Below are 19193 nucleotides of genomic sequence, written 5' to 3'. Positions count from 1 at the left end.
AGAAATCAATTGACAATTTATTGTTTGAAACATAAAAAATGAGCGAGTCTAAGTTGAGCTTGGAAAGGATGTTGGTTGGGAGCAGGCAAAAATCTATATTGAATTACGAGCCAGCTAACAAAATGTCAAAATAATAATAATAAAAAGACGAAATGACGAAAAAAGAAAGTAAATAAAAAGATAGGAACAGCTGCAATACCCTATAAATTAAATTTTAAGTAAGTAAGTAAGTATGTCAAAACTGAAGAAACGTATTAATTTTTGAAGTATTTAAAAATTTGGACACAGTGATGCTACATACAAAAAAAATGTATTCAAGTATATATTCTATTAAATATAAAATAATATCCATGGGTCTAAAATCATTAAAATATAAAATAATATCCATGGGTCTAAAATCATTAAAATATAGTTATATCATAGCTTAAGCTACCTTAAAAAATAATTCATTTGTAATAACGATTGTATGACGAAATTTCTATTAATGTATTTTTGAAATAATTATAACTAATGAACAATAGGTAATATTAAAATGAAGATAGCAAAATTCGTACACATTGTACATCAACTTTAAGAATGTAACACTCTTCCGAATGTAAAAATGCAAAAACGTATCTTTAAAATAAAACAACGTGATGTTGTTACGAGCCTTTTTTGCCAGTTGCATGGATTCAGTTACAGCAAATATACCCATTTGGCCATTATTTAAAGAGCATCCCATGACATAGACATATATGTATCATACACATTTATATATAAAGAGATATTGTATGTGCATTGCTTGACTTTTTGTGGCCATTGTTGCTCGGTCGGTGGCTGTTGTTGATGCTGTTGCTGTTCTCTGGTGTGCCCAATTGCCTTTAAATTGTACCGAGTGTTAAGTGGCGCACGTTAAAAAAACATTTAACGTTTTTATTTACGATACACCGAGTCGCCAACAACAGAAAGCGCAGATATAAAAAAATTGTAGGACCACCGGTGGAGGAGGCAGTGAAAGTGTTTTGTTCTGGCCCTGGCATTAGGGACTCGCAAAAAACATATATATATGTAGGTACAACAAAAATAAAAAGGATATTGGAAGCGCAAACGAATGGGAGGCTCAAAACGGGAGAAAAAAAATAAAACGGAAATTAAAGTTAAAATATGGCAGGAGTCTGAAAGGCAGAAAGAACGATTGAGGGTTAGAAGTGAAAGGGCGAGACAATTGCGAGTGGAAATGTGAAAATGGAAAAGCTAGCAAGTGCAAAAAGGTTTTGCAACTATGAGATATATGAAATTGAATACCTGACTATTGAACATGACTATTGATGTGGAATAAGTGGATCTGCATGTGTAGGTTTAAAATTTTAATAAATATCGTTTAGAAAAAAAAAAGTCTTTCAGGTTAAAAGGTTTCTCCAACTGTTATGAACAAATATATAAGTTCATCAAATTAAATAACATAATATAATCTAACATAAACAATTTCAATTAAGATTTATTCAAGCAATGCTAACTTATGGTTAAAAAAAATAATAGCTAATAAAGCTAAAGCCAATTATAAATACTTAAAAAGAGATAAATTGAATTGTATACTTTTAATGCAAGATTAAAAATAAATACATTTTTTTAAAATCATTTTTTTCATAACGCATCGAATTGCAAAAATTACTCTTTATATAATGGAAACCTTTTTGATTTTTGTTTTGAACATGCTTTCATTACTTTTCCACTACAAGTAGGCACAATGCTACTAGTTTTACTTTGTTCTACTTCAAAACAAGTTAATTATTTTCAAAAGAACAATCACGGCCATGTTCCCGGTTAGATTATCATTTTCCCTCCGTTTTCTGCTGCGCTGGGCTCACTCTTCCTCTGCGGATCTGCCAGTCCCACAACCACTCAAAGGAACTGATGAATTTCCCGCCAACAATAAACTAGAAACCCAAGGCCAAAACGAACTAAATAATGAACCGCGATTCATACGCCTCCAAAAGGATTTTAAACTCCATCAGTTGACAGAGGGCCCCCAAATGATGGTTCCCCTGAATAAAGTGGATGCCCTGCGGTACTATCGCCAACTGCTGGCCCTTCGTCGTTTGGAAACGGCAGCCTCGAATCTTTACAAGGAGCGATTAATACGCGGATTCTGTCATTTGTACACTGGCCAAGAGGCTTGTGCCGTGGGAATTCGGGCCGCGATGGGGGAACAGGATAAAATCATTTCAGGATATCGGATACACGGCTGGGCGTACATGATGGGTGTGTCTGCAAAGGGTATCCTCGCTGAACTTACCGGACGTTTAACAGGTAGCGTATTTGTATTTAAATTAAATACATGTTGATTTAGAATACACATTTTTATTTAGAAAATTCAAAAACTAGCTGGAAAGTATTTGAAAGATGGATCAGTAGCTTTAGCTCTCTATGGCGACAGTGCTGCTAATCAGGGGCAACTTTTCGAGACCTTTAACATGGCGCAACTTTGGAAACTACCCATCATTTTCATATGCGAAAACAACAACTATGGTATGGGTACAAGTTCAGATCGATCCTCCAGCAACAGTGAATTTTACAAACGAGGGGATAAACTACCAGGTATTCAAGTAGATGGGCAAGATATTTTGGCAGTAAAAAGTGCAACTACATTTGCCATACAACATGCCAAAGAAATAGGTCCTTTAATACTGGAACTTAAAACCTATCGGTATGTTGGTCATTCCATGTCGGATCCTGGGACGAGTTATAGGAGTAGAGAGGAAATTCAAAAAGTTCGATTGGAACGAGATCCCATAAAGAGTTTTCAGCAGGTTTGTATGGAATCTATGAACGTTTCTCTAGATGAAATCAGGGAACTGGATGAGCTGGTGAGAATTGAAATTGAGGAGGCCACACAAGCAGCGAAAAGTGATGAGGAACCCAATTTACCACACCTCTGGAGCTATGTCTACTCGGGTTATTATGAAGGATACTTAAGGGGTATCAGAGGGCAGCCATTGAAACATAAAAGATTGCTACAAACAGATGACTCGAGAGTTGGCACTAAATCTTAAAATTCGTAGTTTAAGACAACAATCTTAAAATAATTTTAATATAATATAAATAGACATAAGCCCTTCCATTTTGTAAGAAAAATCTTAATTAAAATTTTGTTTGACTCATGAACCAAACTCAACACTTTCTTGGATTTTCTATCTTTGAGAAATCAAAACTGTCTTTAACTTTGAACCCTGCACATCCTCATCATAACTTTCATTAGCACTTGTGTGTGCTCTATTTAATTTATGCTAAATGATCAACGGCTGCTGCTTATGTCTACGTTTTATTTTTATTTTCCCGGCAAAACGAAAACAATAATTCAGGACTGCGAGCTGCTGCTGAAACAGCAGAAAGCGAAGAAAAAATTGTAACGGCTCAAGAAAAAAAATGAAAAAAAGGGTAAGCAGGAAAAGGAAGTGTACACACAGACATACACACGCATGTGACCCATTGGAGGCAGGCCCTGGCTTCCCCCTTCTCGCCCACACCCACGCACTCATTTGCCTTTGCACTCACGTCTGTGTAATTTATGCCAAAAAACAGTATGCATTGATGTACCCTAGCAGCGCACAATTGAAATGGGTATTTAAGAATATGCCGGGTAAACTAAAATTAAGATGATCTTAAACAAAATGCACATCTAATAACAATAAATGCACAACAATAGCTAACAAGATAATTTTATGTTGATTTGATAAATATACGTTCAGGATATTAACTATTAATAATTTAGTAAGATACAAACAAAATTGCAATTAAATTAATCCTCACAAAAAAGATTTTATCTAAAGTTATTTCCCATAAAGTCTGGTTTAGTTTCCGAAAATAAATAAAATAAAAATAATCATTAGGGCAGATGTAATTTAAATTCTAAGATTTTAAGTTATTTAAAACATAACCTAACTTAAATATTATTCTTAATATGAAACACATATTTTATACAACAACATTTTATAAAATATTAATATTAATTTGCTGCTTATTGTTTGATGTATTTTTAACCTATTTTAAAAACAACCAGTTGTACTTACATTATACATTTTACATGGCTCTGTGGCCCCACTGCGGTAGAACACGGAAACACCAATAGCTTACTACATGAAATTACATTTTTTTTACATTTGTAAAGGGTTTAATGGCATTTGATTTTGATCGATAAGGCGTTCTCCCTTGACCTGCCTTATGAGCTAGCAAATAGACGAAAAATAATTAAATTAGCCACTGTCTGATAATTAAATTTCTAATTTGATAAGTAAGCCAACAATTCTTAGCTGAACTGTGAAAACCCAAAACCATTAAAGAAAGCCATAATTAAATTGAATTAAAATTCGCCTGCCCAACTCCTTGTCCACATTACATTCACCTCTTCAGGATTCCAAAGGGCTTTCGAGCAGGTGGGAGCCGGAAATGAGATATCACACACGACTAAACACACCTCCGAACAGGAAACAAGTGAAAGAAGCGTCGATGTACGGAGATAGTTATGAATAAGCACGTGTGGGATTATAGTTGGATAAGTGTTTTTTCGTTTGCCTTAAAACCACAGATTTATGAAAATTATTATTTAATTGAAGTAATGCAAAATGTTGACATACCTTTTGAATTCAAGGGGTTAAGTTTCTTGGTCAGCTAAATTCTTCTATACCGGATGAGTACTACTTTTATCATTTTGACTTTTTTAAGAAGTTAAAATGTATTAGATAAGGAGATTAAACAGAAAAAATCGCTATATTCGAAATATGTCAAATAAACCACTTCCAATCAATCTCGGTTAAAATGTACATGCAAATTTTTAATGAGTTTGGTTAGAGGAGATTTCGGTTATACTAACAATAAAGCACGTTTTTATTTAAAATTTCTGCTGCTTATCGTGCTTTGCCCCGTCCGAATCTTTCGCGATCTGGCAAGTTGTATTCTAAATCAGTAGTTAGTAAAAATCGCGGTTAAATGATGAGTAGAATGCACTTATAATAAGACCACTGCTTATCTTTCTTCGCTTTTTATCAAAAGTACGGATGTTAAAAAAACCGGGCTACATATAGAATATAGTTATCATATCATTTAGCTCTACCTCCCATTCCCGGGTCATATTCTCGAACCGGTTTTTAAAATAAATGGTATATGTGTATATAATTGTTTTTTTGCAGGTCGTTGTTGATTTCCAATTCCTTTTTAAAAGGAAGGTACGGATTGAGAAGAGGAGCTCCCCAAAAGTCAACGTTTACCGGCTTGACAAGATCAATAACAGTCAATGGTCTACAAAATAAATCCCACGAAAATCTCCTTCTCCAGTCGGCATGAACAAGATGTAGTGGTTTGCAATGTAAGTAGCAAATTTTGGCAAGGGGGCACGCCGTTGATTCGATTCTAAACCGCTTATCTTGCCTTAGCCTAGTTCTTCTTCGGGAGTAGGGGTGTAAAACAAAACCCGGCAAGATGGTAGTAACGCTCACCTCTAGAAAAGATCTATTTCTTTTTTTGGTCTACTTACAATACAAATCCCGTTAAGAACACCTTCTTCATCTTCATCATAAAGGGTTGGCAATAAATGTGTCTATTTTGTAGGTGTATTTTTTAAGTAGTAGCTGTTTCCCAATGAAGCACGCTGTTTATTTGAAATTAAAAAAGAACTGGATGCTATATTTCGTCGTCTTATCTTGGCTTTGTCTTGATCCGAGTCGAGTGTACGGATACAAGAAACCGGCTAGATGGTGGACTCCATACACAGATGTCAGTGGTGCACCCAGTGCTCCTCGGCTGTGGACAATATCTACTTCCTGTTCTGGTTGTTGCGGGCCATGTCCTTGGGGAAGGAGCGCAGTGGGGGCGTGCGGATGCGGCGAGCCTCGCGGGAACGGTTACGCACCACTTTGGAGTGGATTGCGCAGGACACGCAGTAGTGGAGCTTCGCGTAGAGCTTGGGCAGGACGTAGGAGTCCCAGATGCTGGCCTCGGTGATGTCACGGACGGCGGCAGCCTCCACGATGTTGCGGATGACGAACTTCTTGATCGCCTTGTCCTTGGGCACGCAGCGGGCGCAGTTGGTGCAACGCACGGGCTTCACATGGCCGCGGTTGTGCTTGTTGCGTCCTCCGTTACGGCGCTTCTTGGTCATCTTGCCGGCTGTTTTTCAACGAAACCAAGTGCATCGTACATCCATTAGCATTTTTAATTCATCTTGCGGTGCGGATGGCTGCCATAATTACCTTATTTATCGATTTCAAAATCCGCCCAGCGAAATCCGCGTGTGTTCACGTTTCGGGAAACGAAAAGAAAGAAAATAGTGTGGACGCACCCGGCGAAACTCGATTAATGGGGCTAAAAAATCACAAAGCGGGTAACACAGTGTGGTTGGCAACGCGGATCAGAGTGGCCAGGCTTTCCACCGATGTAAAGCTGTTTCCAGCGTGATCTTTGACTAAAAAAGCTAATATTACAGCTGGAAATAATTTCGGAGCACTAAATTAAAAGGAACAATATTATTTAATAAAATAAAAAGTTCAATTTTATTTTCATTGTTTCAACAAATTCAACTATTTTAAATGAGCTTTAGGCCTCTAGCGGCTCACCCTTAGGTAAATTAAATTGGTAAATAGTCATTATATAATAGCAATATTTGCACTTTGAAATACCATTTTTGGATATTACAAAATTTAATAATTAAATAGTTGCCTACATACATGGAAGTCAGATTTTAAATTAAAAGCAGCTTTGTTAGCGGACTAGACAATGTGGTTGGCAACTTGTCATTCTGCTTTTTTAGCGGGAAAGCTATTTTATTATAGTAAATATTGAAATAAAACCGCTGTATATTACAAATGACAAATCCAAATTTGTGTGCTTTTTATTTAATAAAACAATTATTCATTGTTAACATATTTTGAATTTAATTTCGTTTAGTAAAGAGGTCGTTATTAATTAACATGCTACTTTTTGACTAATAACGAAAAATACAACAGCAGCCTTGTTAGATAATAATAATAGATTATTTATTTATGGTTGTTTATTACTTATTAAATTATATTTTATTATAAATACAACTTTCTTTGACCTTCCTAATTAATAGTTAAATTTTCCAGCGTATTTTTTTTACCTTATTTGTTTTATGAAATGTATTTGCAGTCACTCGAATGTAATCATCTAATAGATAGATAGGTATTTTATCTATGGTCGAAGCTGTCTTATGTAGCATTCTTAAAAATGTACACATTCATAAAATAAATGTTTATAGGTTGCTGTTAAATTTATTACAAATATATGTCAAAATATTACAATTTGTTTTAAATAAGTGTAACTTAAGTGGCTGCTGTCAATAAAAAATAATATAAACCCCCAAAACCATTTCTTATCTGTACATTTAAATGTTGTGGATGTCTCGTTTAATTAAACACGTGTCATTTATTTTTTGACATTTGCATTTTGTACATTAATTTTTGTTTTATCAGCTTAGTGGGGTTTTCTTTGTACACTTGTATAAGTAAAATATTCAACACAAATATTTCTCCGTCTCGGCCTACAGTCTCCAAGTTTAGCCACGCCCCTTGGAACGGTGTGAACTGCGCTCCCTATGCGGGCGGTCACGGGATCGGTCTCGGTCACGGGATTGAACGCGTTCCCGGTCACGCTGTCGTTCACGTTCCCGTTGGCTTTTGAGATCCCGTTCTCTGTCACGTTCCCGCTCCTTTCCCCGATCACGTTCCTTTTCACGACCATTGCGATCTGACCTCTCCCCACGATCTGACCTTTCCCCACGATCTGACCTCTCATCTCTGGAAGAACGCTCTCCACGTCGGTCGTCCATTTCACCACGACTGTTTCTCTTGGCTCGTCTTTCGCGCGGCGAAGAATTCTCTCTTCTGCGTGATTTTTCATAGGAAAGTGATCTATCTCGTTTTCTCTGTCTATCATGGGAGTTGGTGTTCTGGACCTTGCGTTCTCTGTCTGATGAATTATTTCGGTTTCTTTCTCTATCGTAGAAAGAATTGTCCCGATTTCTTTCTCTGCCGTATGAAGAATTCTCCCGGTTTCTGTCTCTTCCTAAGGAATTATCTCTGCGCCTTTGTCCATTTCCATTCGACTGATAACGATGCGGTTCTCTGGACACAGGACCTTCCAAGTTAAATTCATCACTGTCTTGCTGTTGACCTCGGGATCTGTTGTTTCTTTGAACCTGATCCTGGCGTTTAGTCTTCGGTTGAGGCTCCGCGTCACTTTCTTCGCTAGAAGAACTGGAGGAAGAAGATTCGGTTGAGGACTTTTCGCCATCTTCGCTGCTGCTGGAACTTGAGCTTTCTTGACGTTTTCTCTTGAGCTTTGATTTCTTTTTGGCTGCCTTCTGTTTCTCCTTTTCGCGTTTTTTCTCTTTCTCATTTTCCTTCTCTCTCTCCTTTTCCTTTTCCCTCTCCCTTTGCTTCTCCTTTTCCCTTTCCTTTTCTGCTTTCAGTTTATCCTTTTTCCTATCTTTCTCTGCCTTCTTTTTCTTTTCGGCCTTTTTGTTCTTAGCCTTTTTGTTCTTCTCCTTACTTTCCTTTTTTGATTTATTTTTTTTCTTGTCCTTGCGCTTTCGTTTTTTCTGGGGTTCTGAGCTGGAGTCGGAACTTGAGGAATCACTAGAAGATTCGGAGCTGGATTTGTCTTCATCACTAGAGTCTTCGCTGCTGCTGTCTGAAGATGAAGATGACGAGGAGGAGGCCGAAGGTGGGGCTATCTTAGAGTTTGCCGAGGGAGCAGAGCCATCTCTAAAAGGATTACCTCCGGAATTGACCAGGATTTCTGCATTGATTGCGGGCACAGCCTTAGGGGCATTCTTCAGGAATCTTCTCAAATCATCCGTCAGTCCACCCAAGCCAATGGAGGTGAAGAAATTAATGGAGAAGCGGGTGTTCCTAGGATTATCCTTGGGAAACAAACCAGCAAGGCTTTCAACCAACACATCTTCCTTTAGCTTTGTATTTAGTTTGCCCAATCCCATATACTCAGCCAACTCCTGGAATAGGATTTTGATGAATATCCTGCTTGATGACGTGGTATCATCCTCATTCAGTTGGATGCACTCCAGCACATCCCAACTGATGGCGTCTGTAAAGAGTAGGTGGGCAAAGAACTTGCTGACGTTTCTTAAGCGATTTGTATCCAATCTGTGGGTTGTTTGATAGGTGTCCTTAAAGATCTCCTCAAAAGGCGGTATATAGATCTTGTTGATGTTGCAGAACCGCTGGGCAAGTAGTCCATAGAATTTCTCATAAGTTCTCTGTTCGGCACAGCAATCGAGGAACATGTGGCACAGTTCTATTTCCTGCCCGGGTTTCAGTTGCATTTTCATCAGTTTGTGGGCACACTCTTCATAATCCAAGCTGGAGTTAATCGTTAAGTAAATTGTGCGTCGCAGGGCAATCAGATTGGTTTCAGTGTTGTCGATGATATCGCCACCTTCGGTTTTCTTTTGGTTTTCCGCATCTGATCCGGATTCACCGTCCGAATCGCTATCCGAATCTGATCCGGAACCTGACCCTGAACTACTGCCATCATCGCTGCCTAAGATCTCGCGACTTAGTCCTTTGTATTTGTCTTCGTTCTCGGCATAGTTATCGTCAAATTTAAAAACATCTGGAAACAATTAAAATAAAGGGATTAGAGTACGGGATAAACGCATATTCATGGTTTTATTTACTCAGTATATCCTCCGTTTCGGTGGCCTCGTCTAGCATCATCAGATGAGTAAACTGATCGTCCTCCTCCACAAGTTCCAGTTCCGATACAACAGCCTGATGATCCTTAAATCCATCTTTTCGAACCTGGAACAGCACTTCGATCATATACTGCACTCGCTTGTCCAACTTTCCCTCATGCAGGATGTTCCTCAGCATCTCGAAGATGGCTCCAATGCCTTTGGAGGAAACCTCTGTTAGTTTCATGCCACACTCCTTGAGAAAAGCGATAGCGACCTCTACAGAATCATCCGTCGGTGTTTCCACGAGCAGGGTGAGGATCTCTAAGGCCAGAATTTCATGGGCCACCCGCTGGTTGACCAGGTGTCCAATGAATCTGGTGGCCGACATGCATACCAACTTATCATTACGGCGGAACGCTCTACGAAATTGGATGACCAGACGTTTGAGGAGGAGCTCTCCTATATTCGGAAACTTTGAGTTTATAATGCTCACCAGAGCCGCATAGACATGGGTGAAAGTGGGCGAAGCTGCCTGTGCTTGGATAATACTCCTGCTGAGTAAACCCCTTCCCCTGACGATATTTTCTCTTAAAAGCTCCCTGGTGATGATAGCTATATTTGTTACATTTACTTTGTTAATGTAACCATGGATGGATTTCTTAAGGGCCTCCCAAGCGATTCTCTGGTAGGCAGCGGAGGCTTTATCCGTGATCTGTGACTGCATCAAGCGCAGCTTAGCTGGTGGAATATAAGCTCCTCCTGTCTTGGATGTCAAAACATCTACAGTCTTTCTTTGACGCTCTGTAATTTTGGCAGCGGGCTCGGTTACGGTTTCGTTATCTGCGTTGGTTGGTTCAGGGTTGCGAGCAGTTTTGGAGGACTTGGATCCAGGGCTAGAGGTAGATCGATCTCTTTTGCGATCCGAGGACCTCTTTCTTTCCCTGGAATCATCTCTACGCCTGCTGCTGGATTCGCCACGCTTTTGATGGCGCTTTTCTCGCTCCTTAGCCCTTTCCTCATCGCGCTTATCCCGCTCCTCATGACGTCTCTGTCGCTCCAGTCGTCTTCTCTCCAAGGAGTTGGACCTTCGGCGGATGGGACTATTACTACGGCTGCGGGTTCTACTGTTTCTGCTCCTCGAGCGACGACGCTGTCGGCTGCGGGGCGAAGGACTTCTGCTCGATGATCGTGGCCGTCTGCGCTTCTCATCCTGGCTAGGGCTTCGATGGCGGAGGGTCTCTTTGGATGGACTACCCTTGGTGGCGACGGTTTTCTCACTCTCCTTAGCAGGTGGCACATCATCGTCGTCTTTCTGAAATGGGGATAAATTGTATAATAAATTAATACAAGCTTCAAAAAACTGTACGTTTATCTAATCAATAATAAATAAAATAATAAATCAGCTTTTGTCTCAAATTTTATCCCATTTTCGAAACCAAAATTGTTGTATTCAATTATGAAGAGTGTATCAGCCTAATATAAAGTCAACTCTTCAACAACTACAACCAATATACTCTACCAATTTTCAAAGATTAATATAAAGAGATTAAAGAGAACCTCTTTAAAAAAATGTTAATAGAAATATTAGTTGTTTTTTTAATTTGGAATTTTACGCTTTTCCAAGAACCTAAAAAGCCTTTGGTTACCATAGATATCAGTATTGTTTAAGTATTTTTGTCCGCAGAGATTAAAACAAATGTAGATCGTCCAATAGCATTTCTATTTTTTCTCGAAGGACTTAATTATTTTAAGAATATTCTCATTTTTCAAAAAAACTACGGTTACACACACATATATGAATTTCAATAATGATGAAATGAATCCCTTAAACGATACCGAAATCTACTCAATATTTAAAACAGGATTTGAAATGATATTACTTACATCGATAATTTCGCCCTCCTCGATGTGCTTGTCCACTGTGGAAGGTTCCACTGTAAGGGCAGATGTGTTCACTGGCGATTCATTGCCGCTTCCATTGGTGGTCACCGGCTGCTCTGTTACTGTACCCTGCTCTTCTCCTTCTTTGACAGCGTGCTCTTCTTGGGAATTCGGTTTTTCCAGCTCTTTAGTCACACCTGTGGCTTCTGCTTCTTCGTTTCGTTGGGCAGGTGTTTCTATTGCTGCTTTTTCTACTTTTTCCGGTTCATTTAATTTCTCAGTTTCCGCTGCGACAGCTGCTGCTTCTTCTTGCCGCTTTTCCACGCCAGCAGAATGCGAATTTTTTATGGGCTCGGCTTCCACTGGATTTTCTCGCTGGGAAGTGGGATCCTCATCCTTTTTAGCTCCTTTCTCCCTATCGCCATCCTTCTCGTTGTCCTTATTTTCAGGTTTATTCGCATCTTTGGCGGATTTCGCCTGGGCTGCTTCCTCTTCCTCCCGCCCGCTGCTCGAGGAAGACGAGGATTCGCTCCTGGCGTCGCTGTCGCTGCCACTGGAAGTGCCGCTGCTGCTGGAACTGCTGCTAGAATCGCTCTCGGCATCGCTTTCCCCCATGGCGCGGTTAATTCGGGAAAATTGTTGGGAAAACAACGATGAAAATTTGGTGGAGAGCAAAAAACACAACGCGGCGATAGATTCTCGAGTGAAATCCCAAACGCCTTCGCTTGCCGATAAGATCTCGTGTGCCTTTAAATATCGATAAGATATTAATTTCGATATATTATTAAGTGGATTCAGTATTTTTAATAAAATAATAAACAAAGGAAATATTTTTTAAAAATAAATATTATATTATTTATTTTTGACTAATTTCACTTAATTTTAAGCTTTTCGACCCATTTTCATGTTGTTATTTATAATTTTCCGATGTCTTGTAAAAGAGTGAGTTAAAATTGGACTTCGAGAGTCCATAACTTTACCAAACTTAAGCCGATTCCAAAGTGGCATACCTCTAATGATTTGTGATTCGATTCTCTAAAAATCTGCATTCAAAATTTTCAATTTAACGTTGATCAAATTTTTGACCCATTTTCATGTTGTTATTTCTAATTTTCCGATGTCTTGTAAAAGAGTGACTCAAAATTGGACTTCGAGAGTCCATAACTTTACCAAATTTAAGCCGATTCCAAAGTGGCATACCTCTAATGATTTGTGATTCGATTCTCTAAAAATCTGCATTCAAAATTTTCAATTTAACGTTGATCAAATTTTTGACCCATTTTCATGTTGTTATTTCTAATTTTCCGATGTCTTGTAAAAGAGTGACTCAAAATTGGACTTCGAGAGTCCATAACTTTACCAAATTTAAGCTGATTCCAAAGTGGCATACCTCTAAAGATTTGTGATTCGATTCTCTAAAAATCTGCATTCAAAATTTTCAATTTAACGTTGATCAAATTTTTGACCCATTTTCATATTGTTATTTCTATTTTTCCGAAGTCTTGTAAAAGAATGACTTAAAGTTGGACTTTGAGAGTCCATAACTTTACCATATTTAATCCGATTCCGAAGTGGCATACCTCTAAAGATTTGTGATTCGATTCTTTAAAAATCTGCATTCAAAATTTTCAATTTAACGTTGATCAAATTTTTGACTCATTTTCATGTTAGTTATTTATAATTTTCCGATGTCTTGTAAAAGAGTGACTTAAAATTGGACTTCGAGAGTCCATAACTTTACCAAACTTAAGCCGATTCCAAAGTGGCATACCTCTAAAGATTTGTGATTCGATTCTCTAAAAATCTACATTCAAAATTTTCAATTTAACGTTGATCAAATTTTTGACCCATTTTCATGTTGATATTTCTAATTTTCCGATGTCTTGTAGAAGAGTGAATCAAAATTGGACTTCCAGAGTCCATAACTTTACCAAATTTATGCCGATAATGCAGCGCAATATCGACATAGCTTCATTCAGTCGGTTTGTAATAACTGCAAGGGTATATAAACTGCGGCTTCCTCTCTTGTTATTGCTAGCATTAAACTCGCCCATAACTTTCTTAAAAACAAATATATAACTCTGAGCACTTTCGCAACAAAACAACTAAATTTATTTTAGTTTACAAATTGTTTATCCATAGTAAATACTTTATAAAATAGGCTTTAATCACGACAGGTTAAACTAGAAAAGAGACTTATTCCAAAAGCCACTAAGCCTTGCTGTCCGGTTTGGGAGGAACGGTTTCGGGTATCGATGGCGACACATCATCGTCGCTGGAAGACGAGGACGATGACGAGGAGCTGGAGTCATCGGCCTTTGTTCGCTTCTCGGGAATCGTGTAGGGGAACTTCTGGGACTTCTCCTCTACCGCCTGTTTCAAGCGGAGCAGCGCTGTCCTATTGATATTCTCCAGCGAGACATCCTTAATGGCATTAGCTAGCGCATCCATGGCCTTGTCGGAGTTTCCCTTCGTCGTCTGGATGTCGATTAGGCAGGAGTAGGCATTTCCAATTGCTCCCTCCGAGATTTTACTGTTCTTCAGCTGGGAAATGACCACGGAGACGAGTTTCTCGTCCTGCTGCTCCCGTGCTGTCTGCAAAACGCGCTGGAACATCAATCTTGGGGCACTCGACAGGTGCTTATCCCAGATCTCCTTGGAGGCTGCCTCTTGGCCGCTGGAAATGAGATGCATCCACAGGACATTCATGGGACCCAACTGATTTTGGGCAGCAAACTTCTCGGCCAGGGATTGGTCTGCAAAACAAATTGACTTTTAATTTTAGAATTTCTTAGATACTAATGGAAGACCTACATTGCGGCACCAATTCCGGGTGCTTGTCCAAAATGCCCACAGCTCCTCCTCGTGGGAACTTCTCGGCCAACTTGGTCACCTCCTCAGGTGTCTTGGCTGCATCAATTTCGGTGGTTAAGAGCTTGATGAACTGCTCTGCCTTTCCGGCCACTATATTAGCATGACAGTAGCGATTGTCAAACGAAATGAGACGCTTTTGCTCCTCGCTCAGCTGCTTGCCAATCCTCTCAAGCGTTTCCAAATCACCAGCAGCGGCAATTTTGTTCAGGTAAAACTTGAAGATCTTGGGCTGTGGGTGCAGCTTATCGCCCAGGAGTTCCTCAACGTATTTGGTAGCCTCGCTTAAACGATCAGCACGAACAAGGAGTTCAATTAGTCGGGAAGTGTCCAAGGCACCGACTTTCTCCCCACTGATAAAACTTTGTTTGTGGGATATGGCTGCATCGGGATCATTGGCCAGGATGGCTTTTCGGAAACCAGACAAATGGGAAACGGTTTTGGTTGGCGGAGTAGTCTTTTCCGCTTCTGTTTTAGTTTGTTCCTTCTTTGCAGTCTTCTCTTTCGGTTGATCTGCGATTTTGACTGTTTCTGTAGTTGTTTCCTTTTTTACCTGCTCTTTAGCTTTGTTTTTCTTTGCAGCGGCATGATCTTTCTGAGTTTCGGGCACCACAAAAGGCACATCAATGTTATTCCTCCTCAGGATTTCAGCCAATTTCAAGAGGAAAGCATCGTTGGGTGCCACAGACTCTTCCTGCATTTTAGTCCATAATCCAAGGGCCTTCTCCGCTTCATCAGATTTGTCGTAGCTTAGCAGCAGTGTGTAGTAAATCTTATTTCTATCGATGTGACCCAGGTCCTTTGTGGCTTCAATGAGACCTTCCAGAGGCTGCACTAAGCCCTCGTTCTTGTAGCGATCACAGGCACTGCTGATTCTCTGCGGACGGGTACGCAAGCCGGGGGTTTCCAGGATCTTCCTGGCCTGCCTAACACGACCGCACTCCACAAAGGAGAAAACCAGGTCGTAAAGGCTGTTAACTTCACCGTGAATTCCAGTACTCAAATCGGTTAATTTCTGCAGATTCGCTGCATCCTCTTTCTGGATCAAACGACAGGCAAGCTCATTTTTCCAAGGAGTTGATTTATGCTTCTGGCAAATCTCCTCAAAGGCTTCGATGGCCTTGGGAATATCATCCTTTACTAGGTGAACCTTGATAAGTGGGCCCAGAAGCACATTAGTGGGCACAACATAACTGCCGGCCACCAGAACATCAAATAATTTTCGCAGCTTTTCCGGTTGTCCAGCCTCGGCAATAGAATTCAAAATTCTCCACACGGTGCTCACATAATTAAAGCTTCCTTCGCTTTCGGCTATAGGAGAATCCTTTTTGTTATCCTCTAGTACTTTGAAGGCAGCATCGTCATTTTCCTCTTGCAGGAGGAGATCAGCCAGACGAACAGCCTTAAAGTTATCCAACTGGAAGTTTGCATCTTTAGCCTTCAGTTTTCCATAAGCCTCTAAAGCTTCAGAGCTTTTCTTGTGATGCGTATAGAGATCGATGAGCTGGGCATATATTCCAATGGGGATCTGATATTTTTCCGTCTCCAGTTTCTCAATGACCTGAAGGGTTTTGTCCAGGTTCTGGGAACGGAAGCAGGCATTCAGCAGTTGTCTTTTGATGTTATTGGCATTGTCGCCCTTGCTCTCCACATTTACTATGAATCGTTCGAGTTCTGCCAGAAAGTAAAAGACTATGAAAATATTTACTTAACAGAAATATGGAATATAACTCACCATCAATGGACAGCGAGTCCAAGCTTCTCTTTCCACTACTTGGCAGAGCAACTGGCTCCAGTTCACCGGAGCTCAGTTTTCCCAGAAGTTCGGAAATCCTTGGAGTCAACTCGGAACCCAATTGTTCAGATAACTGGGTGGCCTTGTCACTGCTAATAGACAATCCTTGGTTGACCAATCCCTTGAGGATTTTCTCCAGCATAGCCGCACGATCTCGTCGGAAATAAATGAATGCCTCATGGACGATTGCACCCACAACATCGGGAGTGACGCGTTCCGTGGGAGCGGCAGCACCGCCTTCCACTTGCTCCACTTCCTCCTCCTTGCCCTGTCTGAATTGCAAGCCCTCGTGAATTTGGCGGACACAGCGGATAAAGGAGGCGAAGTCATTGGTGTGGCTGAGGGCCAGGATTAAAGGTTGTTTGAACAAGAAAGGCACGTAGTAAGCCCTGTTCTGCTCCATAATCTTGGCTGCATCGGCTATTTGGTGGGTCACCAAGGCGGAGTACACAGCCGAGGTTACAGCAGTGGAGTTGGGAACTCCAGCATCCCTTAAAGCGGTGACAATACGCTCCCAGTTCTTCTCCTTCAGGTTGGGAATCACATAATCCCTGACCGTTTCGGAGTTGGGGAACACTGCAAACTCCTGCTGCATGCGACGGACGATTTCCAAAACTTGATTGGATTCCGCAGAACAGATCAGAGGCCAAAAGTAGTGCTGTCTGATGGGCAAACCGGCATTCTTCATCTCTTGCAGTAAGGGAAGGGCATTGTTAACCACTCCATTGGTCAGACCAGCTTCGGTGGCAATCGTCAAAGCCTTGGGATTAAGACCTTCAGCTTGCAGGGTCTTGCAGATGGATAGGATCTTCTCCACTGGCCGATTAGCCTTAACCATCTGCCTGATAAAGAAGGCTCCTACGTCCACGAGTTCGCCGTTTACACGACTGGTCCGCGGCATCACTCGCAGGAGCTTCAGACCCACATCCTCGTATCCCTTGTTGACCAAACGAAGGATGACATTCACTGCATCCTGATTGAAACCTGGCGACAGACGCAGCTTGGCCAGAATCTCATCCACATGTTCTCCATTGCCATTTACAGTGAGAGTGTACACGATATCAAGCAGATCCTTGTCCAGCAAGATTATCTCCTTTTGCTCGCATTCGGCTAAGGTGTCCTTCAGGGCAGCCAGATCTCCATGGCGAGCAAAGGCGCACAGTAGAGTCGTGTAGGTGTCCGCACTGGGCTCTAGTCCCGCCTGCTTCATCACTCCCAGGATGCCCTTGGCGGACTCCAAGTCATTGGCCTGAAAAGGTATTAATCTCTATAAACAATGTCTATTCTTTAAGGGGTAACGAAAACTCAAGAGATTTAAAATTGCTTCAAAATGTGTTTTGTTATCACATATTTTGATTCCCATCTTTAGAGATTTTTGTAGCAACATATTATTCTCCCACTCACCTGCGAGTGTCCCAGGATCAGAGAATTGAAGACATTCTCATTGACCGGCAGACTCTTTGCCCGCATGAACTCCAGAATCCTGGTGGCTCCCTCGATGTCTCCTTGCTGGCAATAGCGAGCAATCAAGCGCTGATAGGTCACCCTGTTGGGCTCAATACCCTTGGCCTCGATCTCCGCCAGAAAATCAGTGGGTGCGAAACCATGCTCGTTCTCCAAGTAGACTCGGAGCAGGGCATTGTAATGCGAGATGTCCATGGGCACATTCAGGGCATTAAGGGTCTTCCAGATCTCCTGTACCAACGCAGTTCTGACCTCCGGCAGTTCCTCGGGCACCAGGTTGCCGCAGCAGCGGATCACCAGCAACGATTGCGAGCTGGTGGCCGTCCTGTGCGTGCGAATCTCGTCGAGCACCTCCTCTAGATCCCGCCGGGAAATGCGTCCAGTGCGCCGGACATCCTGGTCCAGTCGGCGAATTTGCTTGTCGAGACTCAGCTCCGCTTTTGCTGCGGCATTTGTTGCAAATCCACTAAAGCGAGATCATAAAAAAACCATTATTTAGGAGTTACAAATTGTGTCATTAGCCATCCTCTATTTAATGTTTTTCCCATTAGACATTTTTTCATTTGGAAAGTAACTAAGACAATTGCCGGGGGCATAAATTAAGTTCCAATTAACACCTTCAGATATTAGTTTTTTTTTTTAACTTTCTATATAAACACTTATCTAGGACCAACTTAATATATGGATCCCAGGGGTTTTCCTTTCAGATGAGGTTATGTAAATATGTAAGACATTAGTTAGCTAAGATAACGCTGCATTTATCTGATATGTGTCCATATTTTCGAGTAGCAATCAATGGAAAATGACTAAACCCCCCAGTATTTACATAAATACTCGGATGCATTGCGTAATGCCGGCACTTCGTATGGTTTTTACTCACTTCTGGAACTGTCCGCACATGCAGGGCGCATTGTTCAGCAGGTTGCTAGTCTCGTTTTCGCGCACGGAGCTCACGACCACGTTTCTCGTGAGGCCAGCGAAATAACGCAGCAGTTTCCCCGTCCTTAGGATGGATGCCATTGCCGGATTGCTCGGTTTTAATTAATAAACTAAAGTTATTATTAAAATTCGTCCGCACGAGTCGAGGAGTAGAGGTGGAGAAACATCGATGATGACATCGATGTCATCTGTAATATCGATGTTTGGCTGGGGGTCATCGATGTTCTTCCACCTCTACAAAACAAATATAATGCGGTGGCGTTACTCGCTATCGGCGGAGCAAGTCCCCGCTAGCAAGTGATAATGTCACTTCAAATACAAATTTAAAGAACTGCGCAAAATTTTTATAATTTTGGAGAAGTGGCCAGAAAGCGCCTATATTTGCGTTAAACCCAAAGGTGATCGCACAGCCCTCACCTGAAGTCTACTAAAAACCCTCTAGATGACGCTATTTTAGTACTTACATTAATGTTGGTTCCAAAAACAACCACACCATGGGCCCAAAGTTGTCACAGGCAGAGGTATTTCATTGCATACTGTTGGGCTGGCAATTTT

At 40.9% G+C, this 19193-nt stretch overlaps 4 protein-coding genes across 4 annotated transcripts; 1 reads left to right on the top strand and 3 right to left on the bottom strand.

Moving 5' to 3' along the window:
• Positions 1-1703: 1703 nt before the first annotated feature.
• On the top strand, positions 1704-3899 carry LOC108044209 (pyruvate dehydrogenase E1 component subunit alpha, mitochondrial-like). The gene is given in 1 exon segment (XM_044459946.1): positions 1704-3899. A coding segment is annotated over 1 exon segment (1239 nt). The 5' UTR covers positions 1704-1793; the 3' UTR covers positions 3033-3899.
• A 1687-nt stretch (positions 3900-5586) lies between these two features.
• Positions 5587-6327, bottom strand: LOC108041999 (40S ribosomal protein S26). The gene is made up of 2 exons (XM_017120093.2): positions 6225-6327; positions 5587-6141 (listed from the first exon to the last, which is right to left on the bottom strand). The coding sequence occupies exon 2, from the start codon at positions 6131-6133 to the stop codon at positions 5789-5791; it is 345 nt and encodes a 114-aa protein (XP_016975582.1). The 5' UTR covers positions 6134-6141; positions 6225-6327; the 3' UTR covers positions 5587-5788.
• Positions 6328-7391: 1064 nt separating this feature from the next.
• On the bottom strand, positions 7392-12294 carry LOC108041997 (pre-mRNA-splicing factor CWC22 homolog). The gene is made up of 3 exons (XM_044459559.1): positions 11573-12294; positions 9689-11000; positions 7392-9624 (listed from the first exon to the last, which is right to left on the bottom strand). The coding sequence occupies exons 1-3, from the start codon at positions 12182-12184 to the stop codon at positions 7547-7549; spliced, it is 4002 nt and encodes a 1333-aa protein (XP_044315494.1). The 5' UTR covers positions 12185-12294; the 3' UTR covers positions 7392-7546.
• Positions 12295-13658: 1364 nt separating this feature from the next.
• LOC108041998 (leucine-rich PPR motif-containing protein, mitochondrial) lies at positions 13659-18806 on the bottom strand. The gene is made up of 5 exons (XM_017120092.2): positions 18580-18806; positions 17640-18165; positions 16176-17484; positions 14384-16114; positions 13659-14325 (listed from the first exon to the last, which is right to left on the bottom strand). Exons 1-5 carry the CDS (start codon positions 18717-18719, stop codon positions 13781-13783), a joined length of 4251 nt encoding a protein of 1416 aa, XP_016975581.2. The 5' UTR covers positions 18720-18806; the 3' UTR covers positions 13659-13780.
• Positions 18807-19193: the final 387 nt, after the last annotated feature.

Source organism: Drosophila rhopaloa, unplaced genomic scaffold (genome assembly GCF_018152115.1).
Source record: "Drosophila rhopaloa isolate 14029-0021.01 unplaced genomic scaffold, ASM1815211v1 contig_2, whole genome shotgun sequence".
Lineage (NCBI taxonomy): Eukaryota > Metazoa > Arthropoda > Insecta > Diptera > Drosophilidae > Drosophila > Drosophila rhopaloa.
This window is presented reverse-complemented; position numbering and strand designations above follow the sequence as displayed.

What these genes read in the sequence shown, in the direction of transcription:
- LOC108041999 (XM_017120093.2), bottom strand. Translation starts at nt 6,133, where the DNA reads ATGACCAAGAAGCGCCGTAACGGAGGACGCAACAAGCACAACCGCGGC.
- LOC108041997 (XM_044459559.1), bottom strand. Translation starts at nt 12,184, where the DNA reads ATGGGGGAAAGCGATGCCGAGAGCGATTCTAGCAGCAGTTCCAGCAGC. An exon ending in AGGAGGGCGAAATTATCGAT is followed by an intron (nt 11,001 to 11,572) that starts GTAAGTAATATC and finishes TCCCCATTTCAG; the next exon opens with AAAGACGACGATGATGTGCC. An exon ending in CGAAACGGAGGATATACTGA is followed by an intron (nt 9,625 to 9,688) that starts GTAAATAAAACC and finishes AATTGTTTCCAG; the next exon opens with ATGTTTTTAAATTTGACGAT.
- LOC108041998 (XM_017120092.2), bottom strand. Translation starts at nt 18,719, where the DNA reads ATGGCATCCATCCTAAGGACGGGGAAACTGCTGCGTTATTTCGCTGGC. An exon ending in GGACTCGCTGTCCATTGATG is followed by an intron (nt 16,115 to 16,175) that starts GTGAGTTATATT and finishes ACTTTCTGGCAG; the next exon opens with AACTCGAACGATTCATAGTA. An exon ending in CCCGGAATTGGTGCCGCAAT is followed by an intron (nt 14,326 to 14,383) that starts GTAGGTCTTCCA and finishes TTTGTTTTGCAG; the next exon opens with ACCAATCCCTGGCCGAGAAG.